The following is a 13,602-nucleotide window of genomic DNA, read 5'->3' as shown; positions in this document are numbered from 1 at the left end:
GATGGAGGGATGTGGGATGGAGGGATGTGGGATGGGGGACACGGGATGGAGGGACGCGGGATGGGGGACGCGGGATGGAGGGATGGGGGATGGAGGGATGGGGGATGGAGGGATGCGGGATGGAGGGATGGAGGGATGTGGGATGTAGGATGGAGGGATGTGGGATGGAGGGATGGGGGATGGAGGGATGGGGGATGGAGGGATGCGGGATGGAGGGATGGAGGGATGTGGGATGTAGGATGGAGGGATGCGGGATGGAGGGATGCGGGATGGAGGGATGCGGGATGGGGGATGCGGGATGGAGGGATGGGGGACGGGGGGATGCAGGATGGAGGGATGGGGGATGTGGGATGCGGGATGGAGGGATGTGGGCTGCGGGATGGGAGGGATGCAGGATGGGGGATGCGGGATGGAGGATGCGGGATGGAAGGATGCGGGATGGAAGGATGCGGGATGGAGGGATGGGGGACACGGGATGGGGGATGCGGGGTGCCGAGCCCTGGCACAGCTTGGTGCCAGCCCTGCCCATCCCACGCCCTTTGCCGGGGACGGAGGGGGGGCTCTGCCTTCCCGGGGGCCCGGATCCCTCCACCGCCATCTCCCCTCCGGGCGCTGTCCCCGGGCGCCTCCCGCGGTAGCGGCCGGCACACGCTGCTCTTTCATAATGAAATAATTTATTTTCTAACAGTTGAACAATACAGAAGTATCCATATACACAGCAAAGGTCTTCTAAAACACGTAGTTTCTAAAAATGCGTGTGCTAACTGTAATAAAAAGCACCATTGATGGCCGTGACACAGGGCTCCGAATGGCGCCGTGGTATTTACAGCAGGAACCGAACAGCTGGAACCAGGACGCGGATTCGCCCTTCTGCTGCTCCCCGGCCCTCGACTGCCCAAAACAAAGCCGATGCCGGAGTGGGTTCACTTCTCGGGAAGCAAAAAGAAGAAATGGGGGGTGGGGGGGTGGGGGGGAAGGAAAAGCACAAATAAAACGTGTTGAAATAAAAAACCGCCACACCGCCCAGACGGTTCTGGCTTGCAGGTTTTGGGCAGCTCGTGTGCCGCTACGCCGGATAAAGGAAAAGGATGAAAGAAACCTGGCGGCTTTCGGCTCGCCGCGGCAGAGCGAGGCCGTGACGCTTCCCGGGGAGCAGGCGCGGAGCTCGGCTACGGCAGCCTTCCCCCGGCACGGCGCCGCGTCCGGGCCCGAAACCCGCGGCGAAGGACGGCAGGTGGTGCCCGGGCCAGTTGCTACGTGGGGGACACATCGGGGAGTGATGCGCCGGGGCGGCGAGCGGCTCCGGAGGGTTCCGGATAGAGCCCCGTTCCCGGCAGCTTCCCGTTCTCCGTCTGGATGTGGGTCCTGCCTCTCGCCGCCGGGGAGGGCGGTTGGGGATTTGCCTTCCCCAAGGAAAAAGAAAAAAAAAACCAACCCAAAGCAGCATTTGTGACTCACGCCCGTCTGTGCAACGATCCGTTGTAAACGCGGGGTGCGCGAGCGGCTCCTCGCACCCCCTTTTTTTAATCACAATCTACAAAAATGTCCTTCCTGCAGCTTATTTCTTAGGAATGCTGGTGGATCAGTGAATTCCAGGAAAAGGCTGGCACAGCCGCCGGGCGCCTCGGCCGACGAAGGGGGACCCGGAGAGACTGAAAGCCGCCGGAGATGGTCCCGGCCGCTCGCCAGGAACCAGCTGCTGGATTTCCAGCCTCGTTCCAGGTTAGTGCATCGTTTCGGAGGGTTCCCGTTTCTCTTCGCCCTCAGGCTGGAGAGGAGCACATCCCAACAGTGCAAAGGTCCGACAATTATTCGTTTGGGACAGAAAGTAAAAAGGGGGGGGGAAGCAACCCCCACGCGGCATTTCACCAACACAAGTAACTCAAAAAGGCACAACACTGAAAAAAAGAATAATCTACGTCGAGTGGAAACCTTAAGACTCGCTCTATCTAAATGACAACCAAAAATCAAGCGTTTTCTACCTCCTGCTGAACGCCAGCGGTGCCTTCCCGACGCCTGGCGTCACCCTTCCCTGCTCAAAGACCTGCGGCTCCGTTGGGATTCCCGAGGCGGCTTCTGGAAGAGGGCGAGGGAGGGCTCTTGGCAAACGCCTACCGGAGCCACCAGCCTCAGCGTGCTGATATTCCACTTTCTTTTACTCTGTGCTTTTCATCTGTTTTGCCTTTTCCCCCCCCTTTTTGAAAGCGTAGGGGTTTTGAGCTCGTGTGCCAAACGCTGGCCGCCGGGGCTGGGGCGTACCGATGCTGAGGGCGTCCCAGGTGAGGGTCAGTGCAAATCTGCCGGACGTCGGAAAATCCCAGCTGCTTAAAAAAAAAAAAATCCCTGGTGGTTTTGATTTTCTCTCTTTTAAAACCTAGCACGCGCAAAAAGAGCTGAGATTTGGAGATTTTAGCAATCTGCTGGCCCCGTCGCCCATCCTCTTGCTTCTCAAAGACTTCAAAGGATCCGAAAATAGCTTAAAGATGTTAAAAAAAAAAAAGAAACAAAAAAAACAAATTGAGTTTTATATTGTTCATTCACTTGCACTTTGTGGAGCGTCTCGGTGGCTTTTGGCGGTTTAGAAACTGCGTTTCTTGAAGGGATTTGTACGGCCCGCGGGTGCGTGGGGACGCCCGGTTTTGTCTCCCACCGCTCGGAAAGCCCTCGGAGAGCGAAGCGGCTCCTCGCCGGGCGCCGGGGCCTTGCCGGGCACCTACGGGGACCAAGCAAGAGGTGGGAAAGACCTTTGACCGGCTCGAGGGGAAGAGAAATGCCTCCGTTAGCAGACCTCTACGTATCAAAGTTTCCAGGACATCTATAAAAGCAGAAAGTCGTAAGAATGTTATCTCCAGTACATAGAAAAATGAATAAATACTATCTATAGCTCGCGTGTTTTCTGTACATTTCTGTGTGCTCCCGGGTCGGGACCCCCCGCCGTCGGGGCGGTGGGAAGGGCGCTGGCCCTTTCTTGGCGCGTTCGGGTTCGTCTCCCTAAGGCAGCGACCAAAATCCTTCGCGAGCCCGTCTGAGTGCCTGAAAAGATCCCCGCCGGCCGGAGAAGTTCCTCGGACGCGCCGGTGAAGATCCGCGGGATCCCCTCGGGCACCGACGGCCAGAGGCTGTCCCGCTCCCCCTCGCCATCGGGTTATTGCTAAACTGTCGCGCAATGGATTTGAACGGGGCTGGGCATCGCTTCTGGAAAACAAATGAGGCATCATCTTTGTTTTTTTGTGCTAAAGGGATGGAGATAATCTTTGTTCATTCTCCGAGGTAGAAAAAATTTGTCCCAGAGACAAGAAGCGTGAAAAAAAATTCCAGGAGCCCTCGCCTAGAACAGCGATGTGCAGCCGCGACGCAGGAGGTGGGACGTCGCACGGGACGGGGACGGGGAGCGTTTGGTTTTAGGTAGGACAGAAAACTTCCCAGACCGGAGGCGTCCGACCCGAGGCTCTGCGAGAGGGGGACGATGACCGCCGAGCCCCGCAGCCTCCCCGAGCGCTGTTCCCCAGCTCCGGGGAGATGGCAGGGCTGGGCTGGGCTGTATACGGCTGCGCTGCTACCCTGAATATTTAGAGTTGGCGGCGATGAGCCCCCCGACTGACGTGCCGGCGGCTGGCGGTGCAATCCCTGTGCCCATCCAAGACGCGTCGTAGCTGAAACATTCCGCGTGCCGGTCGCCAACTTGCCTCTGCTCTCTCCCGGATCTAAACTACGCAAGAGCTGGCTCTGCCTTCAGATCCTCACCCAAAAACTCTACATTTGGGCCCTGTTGCCGATTATCGGGTACGTGATGTCACTGGGCAAACGCGGAGTAGATCTGGAATACCGGGGGGTGACAGCAAGCCAAAAAACCCAGGGGCGGGCTTTTGAGGTTGCTGTTACTGCTGCGATATTCTCGGGCGCTTCAAAACGCGGCTGGAATGTACGGTCTCGCAGAGAGGAGTTTCGGACGGGAAGAGAGAAGCCAGCGGATGCGAGCGGAGGTGCGCTCCGGGGAGCTGCTTGCCACCCGCAGCCCTGCGCCGTGTTTTGGGACTTCGGCAAAGCTCAACTTCATTTCGGTCGGCGGTACGTTAAGATTTCTTTACGTGCAAGAGAATGGCGGGACGGTCCAGTGTGCTACCTAACGAGATCCAAAAGGGAAAGAGCGACGGGTGAAACGGCTACGGGAGTTGCTTCTTATAGACCGAGAGAAGGCTTGCGATTGCTCTGCGACTTCAACCTCTTCACGCCGGAGCTGGAATAGCCCTCGTCGCTACAGACGCTCTGCAGGCTCCCTCTTTCGTCCGAGTCGCTCGGGCTGCTGCTGCTCCAGTCGAGGTCCGCAGGAAGGTCATCCGTGCTCTCCACGTCCACGTCTATCTCTTCTGCAAGAGGAACGGTTAGTGTCACAACGCGGCCGTTGTGATCTCCCGCCAGCCGGCCCCGCTCCACCCTGAGCGCAGGGTCTCACCTCTATCCGAGTCCGAGCGCTCCGAAGAAACAGTGGATCCAATGCTGTCCATCCTTATCCGCTCTATCCCCAGCTTCTCCAGCTGCCTTTTCAGGTGCCGCTGCTCCCGCTGCAGCTGGTCTATTTGGTGTACGGCTTTCCTGTCGTAGTCTTCAAGCTTCTGCAGAGGACGAAAGAGAAGGCACCCTGAGCTCCCCAGCCTCCAGCCGCGCGGGAAGCATCGCTTTCGCGACCCGAGCCACCCAAACGCGACCGCCGCCAACTACCGAGGGGCTCCCCGGCTTCAGCACGGCGGCCCGCACTCGGGACGTCGAGCGCATGCGGATGCAACTTTCCTCTGACAGACGTCGAGGCCGGCTGCAGCCTCCAGCCCAGGGACGGAGAGGTCTGGACCTGCCCCCCGGCCGCCGGAGAGGCACGTCAAGCACCCTTCCCCCTCCAAACAGTGTACATGCGCAGCTACGCTGGAGCCGGCCCCATCCTATTTATATATTTTCCACGTCTTTGATAACTAGGGAGTCGAGTGCAGCCCGGTGCCAGCGCTCCCCTGGTTATCTCAGCTCACGGAGCTCTAAACACACCCAGGGAGGAGAGCCCTGTCGAGTCAAAGTCTAAAGGACAGGGAGGGAAGTACAAAGTACTCTAGAAAAGAAAGGAAAAAAAGCAGCTCTCCTCCAGTCCCGCAGCCAGTCCCATCCCTAGGGCCTCTGGGCATTGCTGCGGTGTAGGCGGCGTGTAAAGCTCTGTGGCTGCCCTCTACGAGCCCGTTGATAAGGAGAATCGCAGGGACTCGCTGTGCCAGCGGTGAGAAGGGCACCGACCCGCAACAGCATCGACCTCCAGCAGTGTTTCCAAAGCAACGTTCGCACCCGGCCGTTACCTTTGTCCCGCTCAAGGATCCGGATGGCCCAAAACCCTGCGCCCCGTACGGCGGTGCTGCTCTCGAAGCCGAGCTCGGCACCCACCCGACGGGGACGGAGCCCAATTCATTGCACCTCCCAGAGCAGTACCCAGCCCACGCTCACCTTGATGTGCAATTTAGCTTTCGTTAGTAAACTCAGGGTGGTGTGCCTGCTGGCTTCGGGTCCGAGCGGAACCAGCCCTTTCAGCTTCTCCAAACACAACCGCAGGTGGGCACGCCTGTAGGAAGATCACACAACACGCTGAGCGCTCAGGCACCCGCTTCCCAAACGGCATTTCCCCCTGCAAGCGCGGATAATCAGGGTGGTCGGAAGCGAAGCCGAACCAGACGCCTTCCCGCACTCCGGCGGCTTCCGTACACCGGGCGAAAACTGCAGCCAGACAAAAGGACCTCTCTGAAAAACCCGCCTCTGGCTTCGGCCAGCCCCACCGACAGAACCCTGCCGGCGCCTTTCGGGCTGTCGGGACGCTTGCTGGCGAGGAGCGGCCAGAGACCTCGACTGGCTCCAGTACCCCAGAATGAGGGCCTTGTGCATATACAGCTGTAACTACAAGAATCCAAAAGGGAGAAGTTAAAGATCTGCACTTTTTGCAGACCAAAAGCCTTTCCAGATCTGGGCAGCGAGACAGAAATATATTTTTTTGTAAGGCTTGAACTTTGAAAGTTCATACAGGCTCAAAGGCAGAGAAGGCCAAACTGTCCCCATCCCTGGACTTGTCCAAACTAACCACTCTGTGTTGCCAACTTATGGGGTGTTCAGTTGCCAGGCGAGAGTATCCACTTTTGATCTTTCTCCTCCCAAAAAGCTTCACTACAGGGATGCTGTTCGCTCACTGCCTTGCTCCACCGACAGCTGAAGCCGTCCGGGCCGACGCCACGCAGCTGTAAACCCAGCGTGTCCCTTGGGAGCGCTTCCTTTCCCTGTTTTCAGTAGGAACGGGCCAGGTTCGGATCCATCGCCTTGGCACACGCAGCTCCGGTCAAAACAAAACCAGGTCCCTGAGGGAATGCCGGCACCACGCTCCTCGGCCGCCCCGGCGCAGCAGCCTGCCAGGAATCCCTCCCTCCCCGTATAGCACCCAGATTTTGTCCGCGTTCACCCGTAGGCTAATGCTCCACCGCTCGCATACCACCGCCGAGGGAAACGCTGGCTCCTCGAGGAAGCCCCTTTATCTGTGGATAACCGAGATGCTCCCAGTTCGGGCCGGCTTCCCTCGTGTTCACCACTCCAGCCCCAGATTTAGGTCACATTCTTGGGCATCAGTTGCAACACCCGCCTTTGAAACACCCGATCGACACAGGCAGCTGCAAACTGGGATTTTGCAAGTACCTGCCTATCTTGTTCTGGGCATGCTAGGAGTAAACAGGCATTTGCCCACACAAAGCACCTTCTGAATTTCAATGCCAACAACACACGTGCTCTTTACCGTTCGGGTAAATCCCAAACACGGACAGGCTCAAAGATGAGCCTTTGCAAAGATGATTCTTCTGAGCAGGGGGAGGAAGAGCTGCCCGGAGCGGTGCGGACCTGTCTGACTGCTGTGCCGGCTTACAAGTGATTTACCTGCGAGATCTAGGGACAAGCGCTAGCCCAGCCGCCCTCTGCGAGGGCTGCGGCAGCACAATGGAAATCCTCGGCTACCTCTGCTAAAAAAAAACCCCTTGTCACGCTGGCCTTTCGCACCAGAAAAACATCGAATGGAAAAAACCAGCCCGCCCTGCCTAGCAGAAGTTACGCAGGGGTAGCGCAGCAGCAACCCGCCCCGCTCGGCCAGTGCCGAGCCAGTTTCTGGATTACACAACGCCAACGCCGGAGTCAAAACTGGGGTTTCCGCTTCAAAGTTAGAGGTGCAGCCTACGTAAAAGCGCATTTCTGCCATGCTTCACCCAGCTGCAACTGCTGCCACGCTTAAAAACCCCCAGAAATCCCACTGGCTCATAATAATAAAAGAAAAAAACCCCTCAAAGGATTCATTTCCCGGGCAAAGGACCTTCCAAGCCCATCGGCTCGTTTCGTTGCGCTTGTCCTTACGCCCCGGGAGATACCCATCGTCCCCTCGCTCTCCCTCCCCGTATCAAACCAAGCTGCTCCTCGTGCCGGGGGCGAAGGCAGCAAACTTTGGTCGAGGCTTCGATTCACCGGCTCGACCGCCACAGGACGGGATTAAGGCGTCTCTAACGAGGAGTGAAGGAAGAAGGGGCGCGCAACCCCTGTCCAGAGAGCAGCTCATGTCTCCGCCCCGTTCCAAGGGGTGGAAAAGACGGAGCATTTACTGCGCTCGCTTGTGCAACGCTACCAACAGGATTTCGACAGGGCTCTGGTCTGAACAAGGCGAGAGGGACGCAAGGCGAGCCTGAAGTAATCAAACGCTAGTTTTCTCTGTCTTTTCAAAGGGGGAATAAACGTCCCTGGCCTTTTCTAACCCACGTCACTTGGGACAGGGGCAGCTCTGCCTCTTAAAATGCAAACCAGCCGAGTTCACGCCAGTCCTGCACTGGCAGCGGGACACGGCAAGATGTGAGCTGCATCCAAGGCTTGCTGAGAAAAGGAGCAGCCCATCAAGGACACAAAGCCATCCTTCAGCCGGACGACAAAGACCGCACCGGTCTGTCACCCATAACCACAGTTATTTGTGTGCACAGCCCTGGCCGGGTACCTACACCCCGACTGCAGGCGAGCAGAGGATGACGGCCATCCCACCAGCACGGGATTGCCTCCGGGAACGGGGAGAGGGCTGGAAACCCTTCTCCCTAGCAAGCTCAGCGGTGGGATGAAGGGTTTCACCAGCGAAGTGGGAACTGGCAGAGGAGATAAATATCATTCCCACCTCCTTACTGCACAGCTGCTCTGGCGGCCGAGGACAGGGAATGCTTCAAGTCCAAGCACTCACCTTGGGCAACATCGGGATCCTCCTCGGCGGCCATTTAATCCAGCCGTCCTGTCCCTTCTCTCCCGCGCCCCACCCCAACGCCGCCTCGGCTCCCCGACCCCGGTTCCCCATCCCCTGGGAAAGCAGCGATTCACCCAAAGCCGGCTCCTAACCAGCCTCCAACACTCACCTGTTCTTTTCCATCTCGTTGTGCATTGACCTGAAAAAGAAAGAATAAGTTATTAACTCCTCCGTCTGACTAGGTACACGGCAATTAGGATTAACACATGGGCCTTAGTAAACAATCCCCGGAAAATTTCAAACCTCGGGGGCTTTTGGAGCCGCTCGGTACCCTGGGGACGGCAAAAATGGTGGAACAGACACAGACAGGCCGGCGCAATGGAGAAATTGCCAGATAAATAGCAATAAAAGGGCCAGTAAAACCGTAAGATGGGATTTCAATGCGGAGAGGCTCGGTTTTAGAACTAGGACTAGGAAGAAGCAGCTGTATCAGCGCCATGATGCAAGAGAGGGTAGGCCACCCGAAAGCGAACGCTCTCCGGGCTCGTGGTGGCGAAGGGGAAGCGCCAGCCCCACGACCCACCGCAGGCTCGGGGCAGAAGGGCCGACCTCTGGGCGGGGAGGGGGAAGTTGCTCCATCTCAACACAAACCTGCAACTGAGCCTCTATCGGAAAGAAAGCGGGTTTTCGGGGAGCGCAGGTGCCCCGGAGCACTTTTTTTTAAAGCAGCTTTTTCAAGACTTCTTGCACAAGAAGGGCAGAGAAAGCGAGAGGAGCATCTGCAACTCTTGGCACGTAAAGCGAAGGGCCAGGGGCTGACGGCTCCGCGGCAGCTCGGGTGCTCGGTGCCACCCTCGGGGAAAGCACCCTGCTTTTTGAAGGCCGTGCAGCGTCCGAGCGGTCGCGTCTCGCGCCAGGAGCCCCGGACCAGCTCAGAACACGACGGCCATACAAGACGGCGACCGGGAGCCCCCAAAGTCTCGACGGCGTCTGACATTCATGTCTCTCTGCTGCTCAGCCAGTCGTCTCTCTGCAAAACTGGGGCGAGCTGCCAGGAAGACAACGCACAAAGAAGAGCTTCCCCGTGTCCAGCAAGGGGTTAGCACCTCCTAACGAGAGACGCCAAACCCAGGTGTGCGTTACGTCCCTTTACAAATTCTCCTGAAGCTCCTAATTTCGACAAAGGGCAGAAAACACAAGCTACTACTTATTTTCTTTCCATCAAAACCCGGGACAGCTACACGAGCCCGTGACACCAGGACCAATGCTTAGGGAAGAGCTGCTTCCCTGCCCATGCTCTCCTTAAAAGCTCGAGAGGCCATCTACTCTAATTTAGGAAAAACGTTGTTACATGCTTGAAAACTTAAAGATGTGGCAAACCCAAAGGCTGTTCGGATAAGGACGTGTACCTGGAAGCCCCTGTCGGCTCTGGGAGCACTGGTTTCCCCCAGGCCCCGACACCAAAGCAAAACCAAGGGATGCCACCGATGCGCCGGTCAAAGATGCTCACTGAGGTCCTCTTTGCTTCGCCAGCAGCATTTCGCGACGGATCGCCAGCGCTCGGGAAGCCACCGCAGCCCTCCTCCCATCTTTCTAACGAGATTCGTCTTAGCCTGGCTCCTTTCTGGCTTTCCGGTGGTGCTGGTTGAAGCAATCCGCTCTCAAAGGCCAGCGTCCCGCTCGCAGTCCAAAACCATTCGATTCCAGTGGAGATGCTTCCCAGTTAAACGGACGGGCGTTATCCTGACACGCAAGGGAACGGCGAGGTCTCCCGAGCAGAGCATCTGCAAGCAGCCAGGAAGGACGCGGCTCTTCGGCTCCCATGGGATCTCGCCATTCAGCTTTTTTCTGGATAAAAGTCTGGTGCGTTACGCCGAGCCCTTCGCCACAGCACTCGCACACCTCAGGCAAGGCGACGAGCTGCAGCCAGCCTGAGCTCTGCCCTTGGTGGTAAATAAGCCAAACGCTTTTTGAGCATCGGTACCGACCGAGATGACGGCTCCCATCACCACCACGCTTTTATTAATAACAAATTAATTCCCTCTTCCGAGGCTTTGTTTCAGAATCCTTCTCAGCATGGGGTTTTTTTTTTTGGTTTGCATCCCCAATCACTAATATTCAGAAAAAGGTTCCTTAGTTGATGGATTTTATTTTTGGATAAAATAAGAGGGGACAGGGGATGAGAGGGGACCGCAGCTTCACCCTGGGGCTGGCAGACGGCTTCGCCGTGTCCCCAGGCCCCTTCCCCAGCGCCGTCATGCCCACGGAGTTGCCGATCGCGCCTCCCGCTAACCGAAACCTCGCCTGTCAGCCCCGAAACTTCACCTGACGGCCAGCGTTGCCTTCAAAACGTGGTCTTTTCTCCTGCAGACCACAACAGAAGAAGGTGGTAGCAGCACGTGCCGCAGCTACCCGTTCTCTTTTTAATACAACGCAGACTTTTGTTCTGCTGTTCTGATTCGCCTTAAGTGAAGAACAAGCACCAAATCTTCCAAAAAGGAAATTCGGAGCGTGTGCAGGCGCGACAAACACCCACGAATTCGCTGGGAGCCTGCTTGAGACGAGACTGAGACACCTCACCTGCCGTCTGCTCCCTCGACGGGAGACCGACGGCCCCGAAACTCCTGTGCCGGAGGGAGACGGAAACGCCCCGGCTGGGGGAGACACCGGGAGTCAGGGTACGAACAACACTCACGGGGCGTTCCGGGCGGTATTTGTTGTTACAGCAGCTATCAAAGGTCAGCTGTCACTGCGCCACGCAGATGAGTTTGCTCCCAACCAGGAAAATGTGACATATCTGGTGACATCGCCGCGTTGCTCCTCCCTGGGCAAACAGCCTAAAACAGGCTGGCGAGAAAGGAAGCGATCGGCCGCCGGTGACGTGTTGGGAGGAACCTGCCCGGCCTTCGCTCTGCCCGATGAAGTTTCCCTCGTAGCCGTTTCGAGGGGCTGGATGCGCGTGTCCTGGCACGGAGGCGGCATTCCGGAGCCAGCCCTCCCGAAAATCAGCCGATAATTTCACCTCGCTGATGCCCCCAGTGATTTTAGCATTATTAAAATGACCGAATAAACCACGACAGGCGCTGGAAGGAAAGAATTCTGCACGGTGACTCTGGTTTGCACCGTGACACAAGCGCCGGCTACGAGGTGGCAGCGTTCGTTGTACAAAACATGAGAACGAGCAAATAAAACAAGACACGGGAGCGTTAAGCGATTAATCCACGGGCCTGGGAGGCATAATTAAATACTCCCTGAAAAAAAACCAACAGTTTTTGGTGGGACTTGCTCCCGCAAAACAACGCAGCTGCCTGGATCCGACTTCAACTCGGACAAAAGGCGTTTCGGTATTCCCAAGAATGGGCTGCGTATTGAACACCAGCGAGGAGCAGCCTGCGTCGAGGCTCTGGATGGATTTCGGAGAGGATAACTAAGGAATTTCCTTTTTTTCCAAAGGAAAGCAGCACTAGGTGATTTAACTTAAACGTCGAACAAAACCCTGTGCTCGGCCAAAAGCGTATTAAAAAAATTTCACTTTCTTTACGGAGAATCCTCACGGACCGAGAGCGGTTTCACTTCCCGAGCGTCGGCGCAAGCAAGCCTGAAATCAAAAGCCCAACTTCCACCTTCCCTTCAGCACACCCCGCCACGTCAGAGGATTGCACGGTTCGTGCCCCAGTTTGCCCAAGACGGGAGGTTTCCCCCCTCACGTCTCGCCACGATGCTCCGGAGAGACACCGGCCCGGTGGGCAGGCGTCAATCCGAATCCGGGGGCCGATGGGAATCTCTCGACGGAGGCGTTGAGGGAAAAGGGGTGGCAGGGTGGTGGTGGGGGACCGCGGGGCTGGCAGGGTCCTATGCCTGTGACAGCGCGATCCTACCGGATCCCAGGGTCCCCACGGCAGGAGGGTCCCCAGCCCTGCCAGCACCCCATGATGGCAGGATCCTACCGGATCCCAGGGTCCCCACGGCAGGGGGGTCCCCAGCCCCGCCAGCACCCCATGATGGCAGGATCCTGCCGGATCCCAGGGTCCCCATGGCAGGAGGGTCCCCAGCCCTGCCAGCACCTCTTGATAGCAGGATCCTGCTGGATCCGGGCACCCGGTGACCGCAGGGTGCCCCCAGCCCGGCCACCTGCCCGGTGACAGCGGGACCTCACTGGAGCCCAAGCACCCCCGTGAGAGGAGGGTCCCCCCGCCCCGCCAGGCACCCGGTGACAGCGGGACCTTACCGTATCCCAAGCACCCGGTGACCGGAGGGTCCCGGCACCTCACCGGGCCCGGTCACCCGGTGACCGGAGCCCCCGCCCCGGCCCTGCCAGGCGCGACCCTGACAGATCCCGGCACCCGGCAACGGCCGGGCCCGGCCCCGCCAGGCCTCGGGGCTCCGGCCCGCCGCGGTGCCCCCCGCTCCCGGTGCGGGGCCCCCTGGTGCCCCCGCCCGCTCCCGGCCGTTACCTGCTGCCGCCGCCGCCGCTCTTCCTGGCCTTGGCGCGGCGCCGCAGGGCCTCCCCGTCCTTACCGCCGGGCAGCAGCGAGGCGTAACCGTGCTCGGCTTCTGCGGAGACACAACCGCGGGCCGCCCGTCACCGCCGGGCCCGGCTGAGGGGGGAACCGGGCCGGGCCGGGCCGGGGCCGGGGGGGGAAGCGGTACCTCGCTCCCGCCGCTCCAGGTACTCGGCCGCCTCCAGCAGCATCTGGATGTTGAGGCCGCCGCAGGCCGCCATCTCGCCGCGCTGTGAGGGCCGGGCCGGGCCGGGCCGGGAGCGGCGGCGGCGGGGGGGGGAGCGGCGGCGGCGTCCGTCCGCCTCGCCCGGCCGCTCCGCCAGGCCCCGCCTCTCGCCGCCGCTCATTGGGCGACGCCCCCCCCGCCGCCGCTTCCCATTGGAGGGAACGGTGAGGGAGGCCCCGCCCAGCGCCCGCACGGGTGGGAAGGCGGTAGGGGGCCGTGCCCGAGGCCACGCCCCGCGCTCGCCGTCATTGGGTGAGAGCGCCCCGCCCTCCCACCGTTGGTCCGCCCCCCGCAACGCCTCGCCCGCCCCTCCCGACCGCCTCGCCCTATTGGGCGGCACGCCCTGCCACTCCCCTCGTCCTGACTCACTTCCTGCCCGGGCAGCCAATAGCGGGGCGGGAAGCGGAAAAGGGGCGGGGCGCCAGCTCCAGCTGGCAACGTGCGGCCGGGGGCCGCCGAGCGGGACCGCTCCCCGCCCCCCCCCCCCCCCCCGGCAGGGACCCCCCGTTAATTAGCGAGAGCCGTTAATTACCCAAAGAAGGAAGCAAAGAAGCGAGCGGGACAGCGCGAGGGCCTCAAAAAATAAGCAAAAAAAGGGGTTTTCCGCG

At 59.2% G+C, this 13,602-nt stretch overlaps 1 protein-coding gene across 2 annotated transcripts; it reads right to left on the bottom strand.

Annotated features, from left to right (window-relative positions):
- Positions 1–657: 657 nt before the first annotated feature.
- MXD1 (MAX dimerization protein 1) lies at positions 658–13,463 on the bottom strand. 2 transcript variants are annotated; one of them, XM_087762820.1, is made up of 7 exons: positions 12,917–13,463; positions 12,721–12,820; positions 8,436–8,465; positions 5,479–5,593; positions 4,454–4,613; positions 4,223–4,367; positions 658–4,123 (listed from the first exon to the last, which is right to left on the bottom strand). In XM_087762820.1, the coding sequence occupies exons 1-7, from the start codon at positions 13,113–13,115 to the stop codon at positions 4,120–4,122; spliced, it is 753 nt and encodes a 250-aa protein (XP_087618946.1). In that variant the 5' UTR covers positions 13,116–13,463; the 3' UTR covers positions 658–4,119. The 2 variants fall into 2 exon arrangements, with proteins under 2 accessions (XP_087618946.1, XP_087618945.1); XM_087762819.1 differs by having other exon boundaries at positions 658–4,367.
- Between the last annotated feature and the right edge of the window lie 139 nt (positions 13,464–13,602).

This window comes from Nipponia nippon, unplaced genomic scaffold (genome assembly GCF_047370975.1).
Source record: "Nipponia nippon isolate SJK-2023a ecotype South Korea unplaced genomic scaffold, ASM4737097v1 scaffold_27, whole genome shotgun sequence".
Classification (NCBI taxonomy): domain Eukaryota; kingdom Metazoa; phylum Chordata; class Aves; order Pelecaniformes; family Threskiornithidae; genus Nipponia; species Nipponia nippon.
This window is presented reverse-complemented; position numbering and strand designations above follow the sequence as displayed.